Below are 16022 nucleotides of genomic sequence, written 5' to 3' on the forward strand. Positions count from 1 at the left end.
AGCAAGCCATAAGCCCATCTAATGCACCCAAGCTGGCCACTGACCACCATTTGCTTCCATTATGCCCTCCTGTCCTTGATCTATCCAAAGCCCTCTCAGAGGTGAGCAAGAGTCATCAGGATTCAAGGAGCTTAGAATTCTAGACTTCTATATTTCTACCAAGAAACTATGACCCAGCTTAGAGCAACCATTTCATGTACTGCCACCAGAGAAGCACAGAGCTTAGATTAGTCCCATTCTCTTCCCCACCCCCCCCCACCCACACACACACACAAAAAACCTAAACAAAGGTTGTAATAATATCCCCATTTGGCTAATTAAAATGTTGAGGCTCAGAGAGGTTAGCATATGGGCTTGAAGTCACACAGCAAATGAGGGCTGGCCTGGAATTTCAGCCTCCAGCTGTTGGTCTCCAAAGCCGACCCTGTTTATACTGCACCACAGCGCCAATCTCCAAAAGGACACAAGGAAGATACATGTAATGAGTCAGTGAACAGTAAATAATTCTTCTATGTTCACAATGGAACTGACTCGGTATCTGCAAAGCTGTCTTAAATGGCGTTCGGTCTGAATGGAGAATCCAGTGCAAAGAAGAGAAGCCAGGAAAGAGGTTAGCAGCCAGTCACCAATGTTAATAGTGGAACATGTAACTCACTTTCACAGTAAAAAACAACAACAACAACAAAACAGATGGTGCCCAGCCAGCTTGGCTCGGTGGCTGAGCATTGACCTAAGAACCAGGAGGTCACAGTTTGATTCCCGGTTACGGCACATGCCCGGGTTGTGGGCTCGGTCCCCACTGTAGGGCATGCAGGAGACAGCCAATCAATGATTCTCTCTCATTGATGTTTCTCTCTCTCAGCTTTCATCTCTGAATTCAATTTTAAAAAAAGACACACACACCCCTAATGGTTATGCAACAACCTCTGCTATAGAAATACACTGACAGTCCTCACCCTTCCAGTCCCATTACCTCACTGATGAGTTCAGATGCTCTTTTTCTTCCTTCGATCTCTAAAGTGCCTGGAATGACACAGGCCACCCCTCGCATGAAGTTTAAGTCCGACCGGTACTCATTCTAAAAACAAACAAACAACACTAGGAATCAGAAGAGCCAAACTTACAGGACAAGGGAGCAGAGAGAAACCAGAGGACCCAGGACAGGACAGCATCGTGGCTGGTACTCGAGGCCCACTGGGTCTCTCTAGATGTCTCATACTCAGCCAACACACTTAGCAAATGTTCATGAGGGAAATAAACGCTGGGGCAGGTGGTGGTTAGAAAGTTAGTTGTCTTGGGGCAAACAGGAAAATGGTCTGACAGGTCTTCTAAAACAAAACCCAGCAGCAGCGGGTGGCACAAATGAATCATGGGGTAAGAAAGAACTAATGAATGAATCCAGGAGAATGTTGCAAAGGCCTGCCTGAGTCTGCTGCGTAGGGCTCATTGTGGATCCCTCAGTGATGTGGGGTGACACATAAAGGACCCCCAAGATCACTTCCCTTCAGCCACTGAGGTACCGCTGGGCGCGCTGCCTTCAAATCGCGAACACGAGGAGAAGTTGGGCCAGAGGGGGCTGTGCTCAAGTGACAAAGGACCCGAGAACTGAGCCTGGCAGCTCCCCATCCCTACAGCTGCTCTGCGGTTCTTGACAGCTCCTGTCATTCAGTAAACGTCGCACATGAGCATAAACTCTGAACAGACCTGAGGGCCGGGCTGGAGCCATTTTCTTTTCTGACACAGGCCTGCCCGTTACTGCAAATCTCACGGCACGAGAGCCCGGCCAGCTAGGAAGGCGGCTGAGAACCACACGGGCTTCTGAGAATCCTGTATCTGGGAGTGAGGAGATTCCCGAGGCCCCCACCCTCCTGGGCCTGCCTGCTTCAGAGCTACGAATGCACTTCCAGGCTCAGTCCCCTCCTCCTGTACAGCCGTGTGACCTTGGCCAAGCTGCCCATCTCCTTCCAGCCTCACTATTATTTCTCCCTAAAATGGGACCAAGACTATTCATACAGGGTCATTTTGAGGTTTAAATGAGATGACGCATGAAAACGCAAGGCTCAGAATTCAGCAGAAATACTGAATACAGAGTACTCCCTAAATGGGTGTTGTTATTGGATCTGTGCAGCTGTGCTTCCTCTTAAGAGCTAGGTAGGAACATGGGGGAAGGGAGTTAAGAGAAACCCCAGGTTCTGGATAGCCCTTCTCTGGAGGCCCCCCACTGAGCCAAAGGGAGCTGCCAGGTCAGTGCCTTGTGGGCCAATCGGAGAGGAAAGAGCCCTGGGAGAGAGAGGCCGGGCCTCCTTACCTCGCTCTGCAACTTGTGAGCTCTCTTGGCACAGCTGAGCCTCAGGTCCTCAGCCAAGGACGTGTACTGGGGGAGCGGGTGTCTATAGTCCTGGTCGCTGGCCAGGCTCTGAGCCTTCTTGGCATGCACCAGGGTGACCATGTCCAACGGCAGATGGAACTGCGCCTTTGAGCGCTCGAAGCCTTTCTTGTAATTCACCTACAGGGGCAGACAGATCAGCGGCAGCTATTTCAAAGCCACCATTCGCCTCGGGGGCATCAGCCACTGCCATGCCACCGTCCCAGGGAAGCCTGGGGGAGGTTCTTGGCAGGGCTGGGGTTCCTTGCTGTGGGGACTGGCTTAACACACAGAATGAACCTCCAGGTCGGAAGGCTCACCACCCCCAGCTCCTGGAGGTCACTCATTTGGATGAACAAACACTCATGGCTCCCTCAGTTGGCAAAGATATAAACATTCAAGGGACAAAGACAAGGTCAATGATGTCCTTGGTCAATGATGTCCTTCCCATTTTCCCAAGCAAGAAGATGCATGCCTACCAGAGCCCTCCCCCCACTAGTCTCTTCCCTTCACCTTCTCAAGCTCAAGTTCTAGACACCAGGGCGTTTCCTCTCAAGAGAGCTTAAGAGGAGCTTCTTCAAAGCACCAGATGCCCTCCCAGGAAAGCTGGGGCCAGGTGCTGTGGGTGGACGCCTGGAAAGCCAGTTTGGAAGGGTGGGTATTCCCAAGAGCTCAACATGTATCCCAGGGAGAGAGGGAGGGGCCTAATGGCAGACCACAAGCTCCACTGCGTCCTGGGAGGAGCTGTCTGCAGGTCTAGGAAGCACACTCCAGGCTTCTTGGGAGTCCGGTGCATAATCGCCACCTCTTAGCTGCAGCCACTCCTGCCTAGCCCCCCAGTCCCACCCCCTCGAATCCTCCCCTCACCCCTAACATAAAGCCAAGGACAATTCATGTCCAACCCCATACTCAGGTCAGCACCCAGGACAGAACGGGGAAAACGATGTTAGAAACGGGGACACTGAGGCAGAGAACATGAGAAGTTGTGGAAAGAGTGTAAGATGCGGAGCTGGCTCCACCTCCTGGCTCTGCCCCTTTCTAGCTGATCTCAGGCCAGGGGCTGAGCCACAGAGTCTAGGTCTCCATATCAGTGCACCCAGGATGAACACACAGAGGACATTTCCAGAGAGAGTGTGATGGTGAAATGAGACACTGCATGTCCAAGTGTCTGGTCCTCTGTAACATGTAGTCACATATCAAATGTCATCACTACTATTAGCCAAGTCCCACACATATGTGCAAGGAGACAGGGAACACACATGTGCCAGCATCCAGAGGGTGAAGTCAAGGGTTGTAATCTGAGATGCCTCCAGGAGCCATAGAGGCAGCAAAAAAGAGCGAAGGAGGAAGTGGGGGGCGAGGGGGCGAGGCTGCATGGCCAGGAGGGCACAGGTCCCTTTAAATACAGCTCTCTTAACCAACGGCACCTGTGGCTTTGCAGACTCCTCTGGCCGGAAGCCTAAAGCTTTTATGTAAAAGTTTCCCTTCTTAAAGGCTTGCAATGAATTCACTGTAGACCAAACAAAACACTCCTGCAATCCAAAGCCAGACCTCAGGTCCCTTTTAGAGGCCACGGGGCAAACATCATAAAACTCCCAGCCAGGAAGGAGTTTTATGCCCAACCTCTCACTTGACGGAGAAAGAAGCTGAAACCCAGAGGGGCCAAGGGACCTGACCGTGCCACAGAGACAGTCAGGACTGAGCCAGTCCCCGCAACCAGAGGATGATCACCATTAGCTGGTGTCGCATGGTGGGGGACGTGGGTAGGGGTGGGGGGAGGGCAGTGTTGCATTTTTCTCCCACTCACTTCACTCTGCAGCGAGCTGGCGTACACTGAATGCGCCAGGCTGATATCGTCTTCCAAGCTCCGGGAACCGAGCATCTGCCCTTTCATTTTCTCAAATGCCTCTTTGTATTTGTACTAAAGGGAAAGAGAACAGGAGAGAGTAACAGCTCGGGGACAAGGGACACGGAATGGAAGAGGTGGGCATTGGGCGAAAATGTTTTGTTCTTTTGACAGTGACTGGGCGAGTTGAAAGGAACGCGTGGGAGTCCTCAAAGGGCCTGTTCTTTCATATGCAAGACTCCCAATGACTGCAGGGCTGGGAGGTGACACGGCAGGACGAGTGAGCGCTCCAGCGGCCCACACTGGGAGAAGCTGGGTGCATTGTTAGCTGTCTCTGCACGGGGACCGCTTCAGGAAAACGCTGGGCGGAGGGTGCATTTCATCTGCCCGGGGCGCATGTTTACAAAGCATCTCTCTGGCTTTGTGCCCCAGCAAGGGCATGTTTTGCTGTAAGGTACGTTCTTTCTCATTGGCCGCTACCTGATTGCCCTGCCACCGTCAGTTGGGAGAGGCAGGCAGGGTGCAGGGGCAGAAGGCATGCGTGTCGGTTAGTATTAAACGTTGTCACGGTAATGGAGATGGATGCTCACGTCGCTGATGATTTCACCGGAGGCCTTCGCCGCCTGGAATGGGATGGCATCCAACCTCAACTTATACCCGCCGTCTCGAAGTTTGCTCCAGGATTCCTTGTACCGTGTCTATGGGGAAGACGTGCCCACGTTAAGACCGCTGTATGGCCTGCTGGTTTCCCAAACTCCAGTTTATCAAAATGGGAATCTGGTGTGTCATGGGTTTTTCTCCCAGTTGGGAGTCAGAGATCACTGGGGTTTAGCGCAAATCACCAAAGAGCTGGCTCCTGGCTCCTGCCCACCCATGGGGGAGGGGAGGCAGCGGGTGGGGGACGGGGGTTGAAAAGCAAGAGCTCTGGAGGCAGACAGACCCAGATTTCTGTGAGCAGCAGGTCAACTGCAAGAAGGAGGCATGAGGCTGAACGTGCGTGGCTCTTTACGTGGGATACAGAGAACTCGGCTGTCTCTTATCAAGGAACAGGTAGGGGGGCTGACAGAGTCTATGGTGGTGAAGGCCCCCACGTCTCTCCTTGCCACTGCGGCTGGGTATATTCACCTGTATTCTGATGCCCATCTACCAGTCCCACAGTACAAATGCCCTTTTATACAAAAACTAGAGGCCTGGTGCATGAAATTCAGGCAGGGGGGTGTTTGTCCCTCAGCCCAGCCTGCACCCTCTCCAATGTGGGACCCTTCAAGGGATGTCTGACTGCAATCGGACATCCCTCTCACAATCCAGGACTGCTGGCTCCCAACTACTCACCTGCCTACCTTCCTGATTGTCCCTAATCATTTCTGGCTGCCAGCCTGATTACCCCCTAACCACTCCTGTCAGTCTGATTGATGCCTAACTGCTCCCCTGCCTGCCTGTTTGCCCCTAACTGCCCTCCCCTGCAGGCCTGGGCCCCTTCCAACTGCCCTTCCCTGCAGGCTCAGTCGCCCCCAATTTCCCTCCTCTGCCAGCCTGGTCACCCCTAACTGCCCTCCCCTGCAGGATTGATTGCCCCAACTGCCTTCCCTTTCAGGCCCAGTCCCTCCCTCCCAACTGCCCTCCCCTGTTGGCCATCTTGTGGCGGCCATCTTGTGTCTACATGGGGGCAGCCATCTTGTGTTTTAGAGTGATGGTCAATTTGCACATTACTCTTTTATTAGATAGGATACATTTCTTCCTTGTAAATGACTTTGGCTCTCCTGCAGGACCAGCTACCTAATTGGCAGGGCCCAGTGCAAATGGGGATGTGGGACCCCTGGCTCAAAAAGATCACACATTCCAAGACAGTGACAGAGCACCACACCAAGCGGGGCCCTTCCAGGCACAGGATGCTGTGTGTCTGCGCAGGTCCCCCGAGGCCCCACAATGAAAACCCGGACCCCTCCACCAGACTCACCTCACTGATATTCATGGCATTCAGCTTGGCCAGCAGGACTTCCGGGAGGTCGGCTGTCTGCGTGTAATGATGCTTTATGTTTTCCCCTTGTTCCCTGTATATCCTCTGTGGGCGGAGAGAGACTTTGCGTTAGACCCAGAAGCCTCCCCCACGCAGCCATCAGCCAAGTTCAACTCCAAGAGATGAGGATGAGGCAGCTGCCACCTCCCCACAGAGACAGGACCACGGGCGCCCTGCCTCCATCTAGATGTCACAGCCAGCGCGGTGACACGCACTTCATTCCCTCCCGCGTTCTGCATCCCCACTCAGAACATGACAGGCTGAAGCTGCGCCCTGGGTTAGCACTCCACTGGAAGCACACTGCTGAGACAATGTCAAATGACAAATAAGGTCCTGTTAACACCCGTAATTCTGTTCTTAACGATAAGCTAAGAGAGAGCATCAAAACTCAGGAGGCATGAGAGATGATGGCTTGCCCACAAGTGAGGTTTTCCCTGGATTTACATCAATCCTCATCCCTCTTCCACTGCAAGGATTCTTGTGCTCAAAATTGCCTCCTGCGCTAGCTGGTTTGGCTCAGTGGATAGAGCGTCGGCCTGTGGATTGAGGGTTCTCGGGTTCAATTCCAGTCAAGGGCACATGCCCGGGTTGCAGGTTTGATCCTCAGTAGGAAGTGTGTGGGAGGCAGCTGATCAATGATTCTCTCTCATCATGGATGTTTCTATCTCTCTCCCCTTCTCCTTTCCTCTTGGAAATCAATAAAAGTATATAATTTTTAAAAACTGTCTTCTGGGTGGTGGGTCTAGGGCACTATTTACCCAGAATTCTGATTTGGGCTTTGGGATATTCTAGGAAGTGAGCAGGGACACGTGGCAGTGGCAACAGCCACCTTAGCAAGTTTCTAAACTGGGCTTTTTTTCTGCCCCAAATCCTATCCAATGTGTCTGAGTTTCTGTGCATCACAGCACTGCCCCCTAGAGTTGGTTAGGGAAAGGAAGAAACAAGTAACGTTTTCTTTTGTACAAAGAAGTTTCTTTTGTACAAAAAAGAATCCAATTTGATTCTGATGGCTGATTATCAAAATATGATATATTCCTAAGCCTGAGCGTTTGTAAATCATCCCAGAACATATTTGGACGGGTGCTCGGGCCATTTCAGAACGCCTGACCAATAAGGCACAACCGGAATAGCTGGCCCAATTGGGAAACTGGGGATAATTCTGAAACCCCTCCCTGCAAGGTTGGTAGATTTTCCTCGTAGCAAGTTGAATGGTTTGAAGATATCTAACAGGCGTGTCTGCCCTGCACAGGGATCTGTGGACCCTTCTCAGCAGAATCAGCCAAACTGGGCTGACTCATGCCCTCGAGTGACTTTTTATAGCACCTCATCCTTCAGTGAACCCTTAGCTGAGAGGACCAAAGGCCAGATCTTGATGGACCTGAAACTGAGAAGATGGGATGTGGCTTGACAGTTTAGTTCAAGGTACAAACATGAGATCCAAATCATTTCCAAAGCCTTGGGGAAATGTCAAGAGAAAGAATTCCTGTCACTGAGCCTGGCTTCAGTGTTCCAATTACTGAGAATTTCACCCAAAAGTTCCAGCTCTGGAAACAATGCTTTAAAACCAAAGGAGCTGGGGGAAGGCCCCACCACAGACAAGTCTTCATGACATGCAAATAGGAAAAAGTGAGCCTGGGGCTGGGAGGTGGCAGGGCCCCAGTTGGCATCCTGAGAGCGTTAACACGTCCCCCACCTCACATCCTAATGAGGCAGCACCCCGCTAAGGTGAGCCTCAGCAAAGGACAAGACGCTCCTTCATCCCTAGAGCAACAGAAGGAGAAAGCCAAGAACCCCTCGGCTTCAATCGCAGGGTTGAAAGGAGCGCCCACTCTCAGAGTCATAATGTATATACATTATCGCTTACATCCACTGCTTGGGTGTAACTAATTCTGGCCTGGACCATCTCCGGAGTGTCTTTAATACTGGTAAACTTCAAAGCATCTGGATGCTGACGGTACTTCTTCTGTTGAGCAGAAAAAAAGATCAAAGCTGTGAATTTTGTGCTGCTCTTTCATGCCATTTGAAAGAGAAAAAAATCATAGGTTGCTTGAGATTAGAGTGAATTTGTGAACATAATTATTATTCGGCTTCCTCCATCTTTATATCCTCGGTGACTTCAGGTTAATATTTGTTTCCATTTAAGAATAACCTCGTGTCAATTAACATTAAAGTATATCTACCTGCTGCAAAGAAAACATCTCAAAATTAGGTTGTACCGGTAAAATACTGTGGGAGACACACTCAGGGAAGGATGTCTTTTTCATAGGCTTCAAATATGGTCTCACAGTTGTTTAGCTATCTTAGTCTGAATTTCCGAGGCAGGAAAACATTCACAGTTACATTTACCCATTGAAGCTGTCTAATTTCCTTTCCATGAAAGGCAGAGATTATCACAGTCAAAACCCATGCATTTAACAGTGAGTGATTGTCCACGACCTAACCAACTCTGAGCCCAGTTCAGTTCAAAATGGTTAACAAGAACAAGAAAAAGGGCATTTGAAATAGCAACAGCAACCAATTCAAATGCTGATGAAGACTTATAAACCCAATTTGGATTCTAAAAATTTGTGCTTAAGTTAGTTTGTTTTTCAATCAAAGCCCCTTCTTGAGAGACTAGAATGGTTGCCATCTTCATGGAATTAGAAAGCATATCGTGCCTCAATCAAACTATTCTTTTATGAGCCCTCCCGTATCCTGGGTTGTCTGAAGCAGACACCGCTCAATAGCCATCCCCTGACTTTGTAAAAAGTTTTATGGGAACACCCCATGCTCATTCATTTGTGTACCACCTGTGGCTGCTTTCATACTACCATGACAGAGGTGAGTTAGTGGGACAGAAACTGTGCGGCCCATCAAGCCAAACATATTTACTCTCTGCTCCTTCACAAAAAAAGGTTTGCTGACGGTTGCTTTCACTGATAGGTGGGTGTGCAGTTGTGGCCCTCCCAATAGAGCCCATATTCCGTCTGAAAATTAAGAGGTCAACCCCATGTGACACTAACCTGGAAGCATGTCAGACTGCAATGAAATGGTTGGGAAAAGGTGCTAAGAGATGTCCTGACTTACCGAAGTTTGAGGACTTGTCTTGTAAATTTGCCAAATGTGGTAGAAAATTAAGACCATTGTGGGATAGATAGTTCCAAGCAGATCCCTTAGCTGCCAGACTTAGATGCATGAAGATGCCATGGTGAAGTCTAAATGATGTATATAATGGTCTTTATTGGGTCTTGATATGCAGGGGTCCCCTATGGAGAGCCTGGGGCCATGAATCCTCAAACCTACATGTGTGTTCCTGTAACTTTCCACAGGCTTCCTCCTAACATGGCCTTTTCTTCATTAGAACTTCCCAGGGTGGTCCAGTCTCCGCCAGGCTCTCAGGGTCTTCTGACTGTTGACTAATGTTTCTAAAAATCAGGTCAACCAGAGTGAGCCCGCTTTCCAAATCAGCTCCGTGACGTGTCAGGTGACTAGGATGCTCTCCTACTGGGAAATATCAGTGCTGAGAACGTGTGTCTGAAACTCCAGCACAGGAGTTTGTTTTAAGTACACTTTCAGTTTCCTCCGAACATCAAAACTGCCAAGGCTGAAGTCTCCTGGGGCTCTGGTCACACTGGTCTCCACCCAGAAAAGTCCAGAAGGACCAGGCTACTCTGAAGGCTACTAAACAAATGCTCCGTTGGTTTTCTGAAGAAGTCCCTCTCCAAACAGACAGGAGCAGGGGTGCATCTGGGTTGTTTGGGGGTACACAGCCTCTCTGTGAGTGTGAGCCAAGGACAGCTGCCTGGTGTGTCTCATGGTGTGGGCCTCTCCCTCTCAGCAATGTCTGGAATTATTTTTACTCATCATTACTGGGCAGAGGGTGCTACTGGCACCTAGTGGGTAGAAGCCAGGGATGCTACCAAACATCCTACAAGGCCCAGGACAGTCCCCACAACAAAGATGATCAAAATGTCAACAGCACCGAGATGGAGACACCCTGATCTGCTCCATGAGGCTGCTGTCCTACTATGTGAGCAAGGGCCTCTTTTCATAAAGCCGAATGCCTTCGGGTTCAGGGAGGGTGGCCACAAGGAGACAGGAGTGAGATTTAAATAGAAAACACGCCCCCCCCCAAAAAAAAAAAACACACACACAAAAAACAACAACGAGAGAACCATGTCACATGTTCCACACCACGTGAACATTCAAACACTGTTTACACTGTGGCAGAAAGCAAGGGAGAAAATGTGCATACACTCACAAAGGGGCTTCCTGGGAGCCATAAATGTGCCTTTTCATCATCTCTCCCGCGTTGCTTCATTAAAAAGGTAAGTTAGTGGGGTAGCAATTGGAGTTCCCGTTTGATTGCCATTATTATTCATAATATCATTTGTCACCCACTTTGTTTTTGGCCAGGCTTTGCGGGCCCCTACCGGCGTGTGTTTGGTATGTGGTTTCTCTATAATTACCAGCCCTGGTCTGGGGTTGGAGATCTTTCATGTAGCATTCCCTTTTTCTCTGCCTTTCGAGTGGAAATTATTTTAATTTCATACAGAAATGCCACATGCCTCATGCAGCCGGCTGTCAGGGAACCTCACCTCGCTAATGAGTTCTCCTGCCTTCTTCGCCTGCTCCACATTTAATGACCCGACGGCGACCCAGCCCGCGCCTTTCATCCACTTCACATCTGCCCTGTATTGGTTCTGACAAAGGAGAAAGAAAAGAAAGAAAGAAAGAAAAAGAAAAAGAAAAAAGAAAAAGACAGGCCATTGTTGGTATGCAGGCATTTCAAGGGCTATTAACAGCGGCCGAGGTAGCCTTGGTGGCAGCTGAGTCGAGTGAAATGCCATCTTTGTCTTATCCATGTCCGGATGGCTCCAAAAGGTAAATTAATTTCCCCTTTAATTGCAGCCTGCCCGCTGATGGCCCCTCTAGGCCCAGCCCAGGAGAGGGACGGGCGGCATCCACCTGGTCCCTCGTTAGGAACTGGTGTCGTCTACCTAGAGAAAAGGCGGGTCCTCATTGTCTGCTTTCCCCGTTTTCTTGTTTAAAATGACACGTAGGGGGAGAAGAAAATGAGCATTCGCAACAGGACCCAGGAGGGGTGCTACAGGAGGGAATGTCACAAGACATCCGAGGCTGCCCGCGTGCCAATTCCTTCCTCGGTGGGGAAGGTGGGGTGGGGTTCTCATTCCCTCACTTGCCAACGAAGGAGTAGAGTTAATGGAAAGCCATTAACTGGACACTTCTCTAAAATGGGCATCTCCCCTGATTCCCCTTAAACAGCTCTGCCTGCAAGGATGTGTCCACGTGGCACCCAGCCCACCCCGTGTAACCGCTGTCTGCCGCTGACCCACCTTTTCAGGTCACCCACCTTCGTGTACAAGAGCCAACCGAAGACGAAAGAAAACAGAACCAGGTGAGGGATATAAGGAAAAGGGGCGAGGGCTATGGATCAGTGAGCTGATCATTCTAAAAATGGGGATGACTAAAGCTGGAATGCACATCCGAGGTGCCCTCCCACTGGAAGCCACCGCTCAGAAGGTCACAAGTACATCCCCCTCACCAGGGGGCGACACAAAGAAACATGGAAAACGTATGCAGGTCAGAATTCCAGGAAGAAAAAGGGAGCTTTCTAGTTTCTTATTTCGTCATATTGAATTTATAATGTGCATAATGTGATCGAGAGTTAAGCCACTAGGAAGCTAACACGTTTCCACCCGGGGACCCAGAAACAGATATTTCCATAAGCATCAACTATTGTCTTGAAGGATCTGGGTCACCTGCACCAACTCGAACACACACACACACACACACACACACACACACACACACACGTACACACACATAGACGGAGCTTACATCACTCTGTAAACCGTAGGCCTTCTTGGCCCATTCCACCTTCATGTCCGTGGGCAGAGCTGTGAAGTGACGAGATGCCGTCTTGTAGCCCACGTCTGTGGCTAAATGCTGAGCCTTGCGGGCGTGCACCAGGTGGACCATGTCTAGGGAGACGTGGCACTGGGACTTGGTGTCCTCGAATCCCCTTTTGTACTCCAGGTCGCTCTGCAGCTTGGACATTTGCAGGGAGTGGCTCATTTGCGAGTCGCCCTGGGCCCCCTGGGCCCCAATGAGCTTTCCTCGGGACCTCTCGTAGTCCTCCTTGTACTTCACCTGGGTGAGGAGAGGAGAGCAGGGGTGGGTCAGAATCTCCTAAAGGAAGGGTGGCCTGGCCAGTGTGGCTCAGTGGTTGAGCATCGACCCATGAACCAGGAGTTCACAGTTGGGATTCCCAGTCAGGGCACATGCCTGGGTCGCAGGCTTGATTCCCAGTAGGGGGCACGCAAGAGGCAGTCGATCCATGATTCTCTCATTGTTGAATTTTTTTTTTTTTTAATCTTTCTCTCTCTTCCTTTCTCTCTCTGAAAATCAATAAAGACATATTTTTAAAAAATAAAGGAATCGTGACATTTTAAACAACACGCATTGCCCGGCTGGTGTGGCTCCACTCGTTGAGCAGCGTCCCATGTGCCAAGAGGTCACAGGTTTGATTTCTGGTCAGGACACACGCCGGGGCTGCAGGCCTGATCTCCAGTAGGAGGCAGCTGAACGATGCTTCTCTCTCATTGATGTTTCTATCTCTCTCTCCCTCTCCCTTACTCTCTCTCTCTCTCTCTCTCCCTCTAAAATCAATGAAAACATGTTTAAAAAAAAAAAAAAACAAACACCACAGAAAGTTAAAAGAAAGCCATATGACAGAATCCTAATGGAATTAGTGGCATAAAAAGTTTGCCTCCTTTGAACAACCTTTCATCAAACAGTGAAATAAAATATTACTGGTCATTATTCCCTTTCCACCTCAGCTGCCCGAAAACTCAGAGCCAAAGAATGTTCAGCTATACAACAGTCTTCTCTCGATTTCCTGGTGAAATTCCATCTTTTCTCTGTATTATTTGCCACCCCTCTCCCTGGATTTATTTTTAAGTGTCCTTTTGCATTCCTGAGAGCCACTTTAAAATCCTTTTTTTTCTTTCTTTTTTTTTTTTTTTGTAATAGTGAGAACGTGACAAATAAAAAGTATTCACAAAATTAAAAAGACAGAATGTCCAAAATGCAATTGCTCTTTGAGGAAGGAGCTTGAATTAAAAAAACAACTGGGATACATAAATATTTAGAAGTATGGGTACCAAAGGAAGCATATTGGCCTAAAAAATAAAAAATAAAAGGTATTAGGCCAAGAGCAATGAGAATCAGGAGAAAGAATAAGTATGGGGATGATTTAAAAGGTGTTACAGGATACTATGTGTGGCACTATTTTAACATTGTCATCGCTGTGGCCATCAGATGACCTGAGCTCCTCCTCGCTCACCTCTGTCAACAGCAACATCAGTATCAGAGTCTGTCACCATTCACTGGACACTTTCTCTGAGCCAGGCTTGGTATACGCCTGCGCCCCTCCAAGGGCATCTGCAAACCAGAGCTGGTTTGTAAAACGTTACCCTCTGACAACATAAGGAGTTGGTGTCAGAATGTAGATCAACTGATCACCATGCCACTGTTTAGTTCCGCTGACGTCTCTCTATATTTATGTCTATGGAATCCACAGATTACATAATACATACATGACCTTTAGAGTATGTAATATGTACATACACATGCTGTAAATGGCAGGATTCACGGAGACATGGATACGTTGGAGACCGACTCACCTCGCTGGCCAGGTCCCTCTTGGCTTTAGCTGCCAGGAAGGCCAAGGAGTCAAGACGAAGCTCAAAGCCTTTTGCCTTCTGGTTTTCCCAGCTGCTCTTATACAGTTTCTAAGGAGATTCAGGAGACAAGAGATCATCTTCACATGAGACCATTCCCTTAGACTCTGTAATGACCCCTCTGGGGGGCCAACACCGATCAAACCTTCCCCCCAAATCCGAGACCTCAGAAACCCTGTAACCTGAACACAACCAGGCCTCCTTGTTCCTGCCTTAACGCCTCTTGCTACTCATGGCTTCAATCAAAAGAAGCAGACATTGAATTCGAGAGGCCTTGACATGCCAAAGATGGGATACCATGACATAACACACAGCAACATTTCTGAAAGGTGTTCTCCAGCTCTGTTCAAACACCCCACCCATCCAGCCAATGTCCCACTCTCTTCTTTCCCTGTCCCCCAGCCTCCAGTTCCTCTACATCTTTTCCTTTCTCCTCCCAATTCCTGTCCTGCCTTCACTTCCAGATTTCAAGTTCTTTCTTCAAGAAGGCTCCCTGCCTTCTATGGTCATGCCCTCTAATTCTTTCCTCTCACCATTAATCAAATCAGGACCCCAAATCCTGGGAGCTGAGTGGCAGAGCAAAGGCCCCTCCTTAGAAGACACAGATGGGAAAGTTGGGATTATGTATACTTTTGCGCCTAAGAGCAAAGCTTCCCTGTGTACAGTCCTCCGAGTGCTTTCTGTATATTAGCTCATTGCAGCCTCATGACAACGCAATGATGAAGGGATTAGTATTACCCTCATTTTACCAATTGGACAACTGAGAGCAAAATTTTTCCCAAAGTCACATACTAGTAACTAGCAGAGCCAAGGACCAAACCCAGGCAGTTTGGAGCAAACGTCTCAGCTCTGAGTCCCTCCCCTATGACACTGCTCTTATGCTGTTTCCACTCTGAGCCCAGGATAACCACTGCCTCCTACTCCTTCACATAGTCAGTGGCTCAAGTCACCACTGGCTCACTCCCATGAAAGGCTGTCCTCCCCTATAACACTGGTCAGGAACAAGGCTGCTAGATGAGCTGTTTACAATGACCCGATGTATGCAACCCGAGCTGACACACCAACATGGCTGGTCAGGTTTGGGATACCACATAGGGAAGCCGGGCCCACATGCTGTACCTCGCTGAGATTGGCAGCATTGGCTCGGGCCTGTAAGAAGAGGGGTTCGTCTTTGCTGATGCTGTACTGGTGGAGGGACTGCTCGTTTCCTGCCTTGTAGGCTACCTGTTGGGAGAGAGAACTGGGTCAGGAGCAGGTAGGTGGGTGGGATCACTCATGGATTCTTATGTCTGCTTGAGTCTTCTGTGCCTTGCCTGGGAAGACCTTACAAAACCACCCAGACCACACAGTGGCCGCTAAGATACAGTAAATGAGGCTTAACACAGGAGAGTTAACAGGAGGAGCAGCAGAAGGAGGAGCTGAGAGAAGAATTTGGCCGGGGAAGCAACCCCAAAATCCCTCCAAGGTTTTTGTTCTCATGCCTTTTCCTTGAGAAAACATAGACCTCCCCAAGGCGTCCTCACCTACGCTGTCTGCAGCCTCAAAAAATAACCCATCAGAGAGCTCAAATGAGCACAGACTCTCCACATAGGAAAAATAAGAAGCACACTCTGCCTCCTGAACCCCTATAATCGATCCTAATGCAGTCATAGGGCTGATGCCTGGAAAGTGAGCAGCGACCAGAACGACACCATGAGCGAACATCTCCATCACTCTTGCTCTTTCTCCCTCTCTTTTCCTCCCGACCAACAACTCGAGTTTCTAAACAGTGGTTTTCAGCTGACTTGTTAAGTTGAAAGCATCCTTTCTGGCAGGTGTACCTGCGTCTGTAGGAGGGAAAGTGAGGACCGTAGTAACTTAGGGTACCTACTTGGTGCAGGTGCACAACCAGTGTTGAACACTGATGTGTCAGTAACACGTGTGGAGTTTCATTGCTCTGCCCCCCACATGTAAGCTCAAGTGGGCATGGCATGTACACAACCCACAAGCAAATATCATTGTCCCCCACAATAAATCTCTACTGCCTCCAGAACTGTAGAGCCTCTGATG

At 49.4% G+C, this 16022-nt stretch overlaps 1 protein-coding gene across 12 annotated transcripts in view; it reads right to left on the reverse strand.

The window, feature by feature from the left end:
* LOC118719493 (nebulin related anchoring protein) overlaps positions 1-16022 on the reverse strand; it is a 63552-nt gene that overhangs the window by 19233 nt on the left and 28297 nt on the right. For all 12 annotated transcript variants that reach the window (XM_045582118.1, XM_045582113.1, XM_045582111.1 and 9 more), the window contains 10 exons: positions 15093-15197; positions 13917-14024; positions 12070-12381; positions 10806-10910; positions 8093-8191; positions 6169-6273; positions 4802-4909; positions 4173-4286; positions 2309-2506; positions 974-1078 (listed from right to left, as the gene is read on the reverse strand). In XM_045582118.1, the coding sequence (XP_045438074.1) occupies positions 974-1078; positions 2309-2506; positions 4173-4286; positions 4802-4909; positions 6169-6273; positions 8093-8191; positions 10806-10910; positions 12070-12381; positions 13917-14024; positions 15093-15197 (1359 nt within the window). The remainder of the gene's footprint in view (positions 1-973; positions 1079-2308; positions 2507-4172; positions 4287-4801; positions 4910-6168; positions 6274-8092; positions 8192-10805; positions 10911-12069; positions 12382-13916; positions 14025-15092; positions 15198-16022) is intronic.

Source organism: Pipistrellus kuhlii, unplaced genomic scaffold (assembly GCF_014108245.1).
Source record: "Pipistrellus kuhlii isolate mPipKuh1 unplaced genomic scaffold, mPipKuh1.p scaffold_m20_p_15, whole genome shotgun sequence".
Classification (NCBI taxonomy): domain Eukaryota; kingdom Metazoa; phylum Chordata; class Mammalia; order Chiroptera; family Vespertilionidae; genus Pipistrellus; species Pipistrellus kuhlii.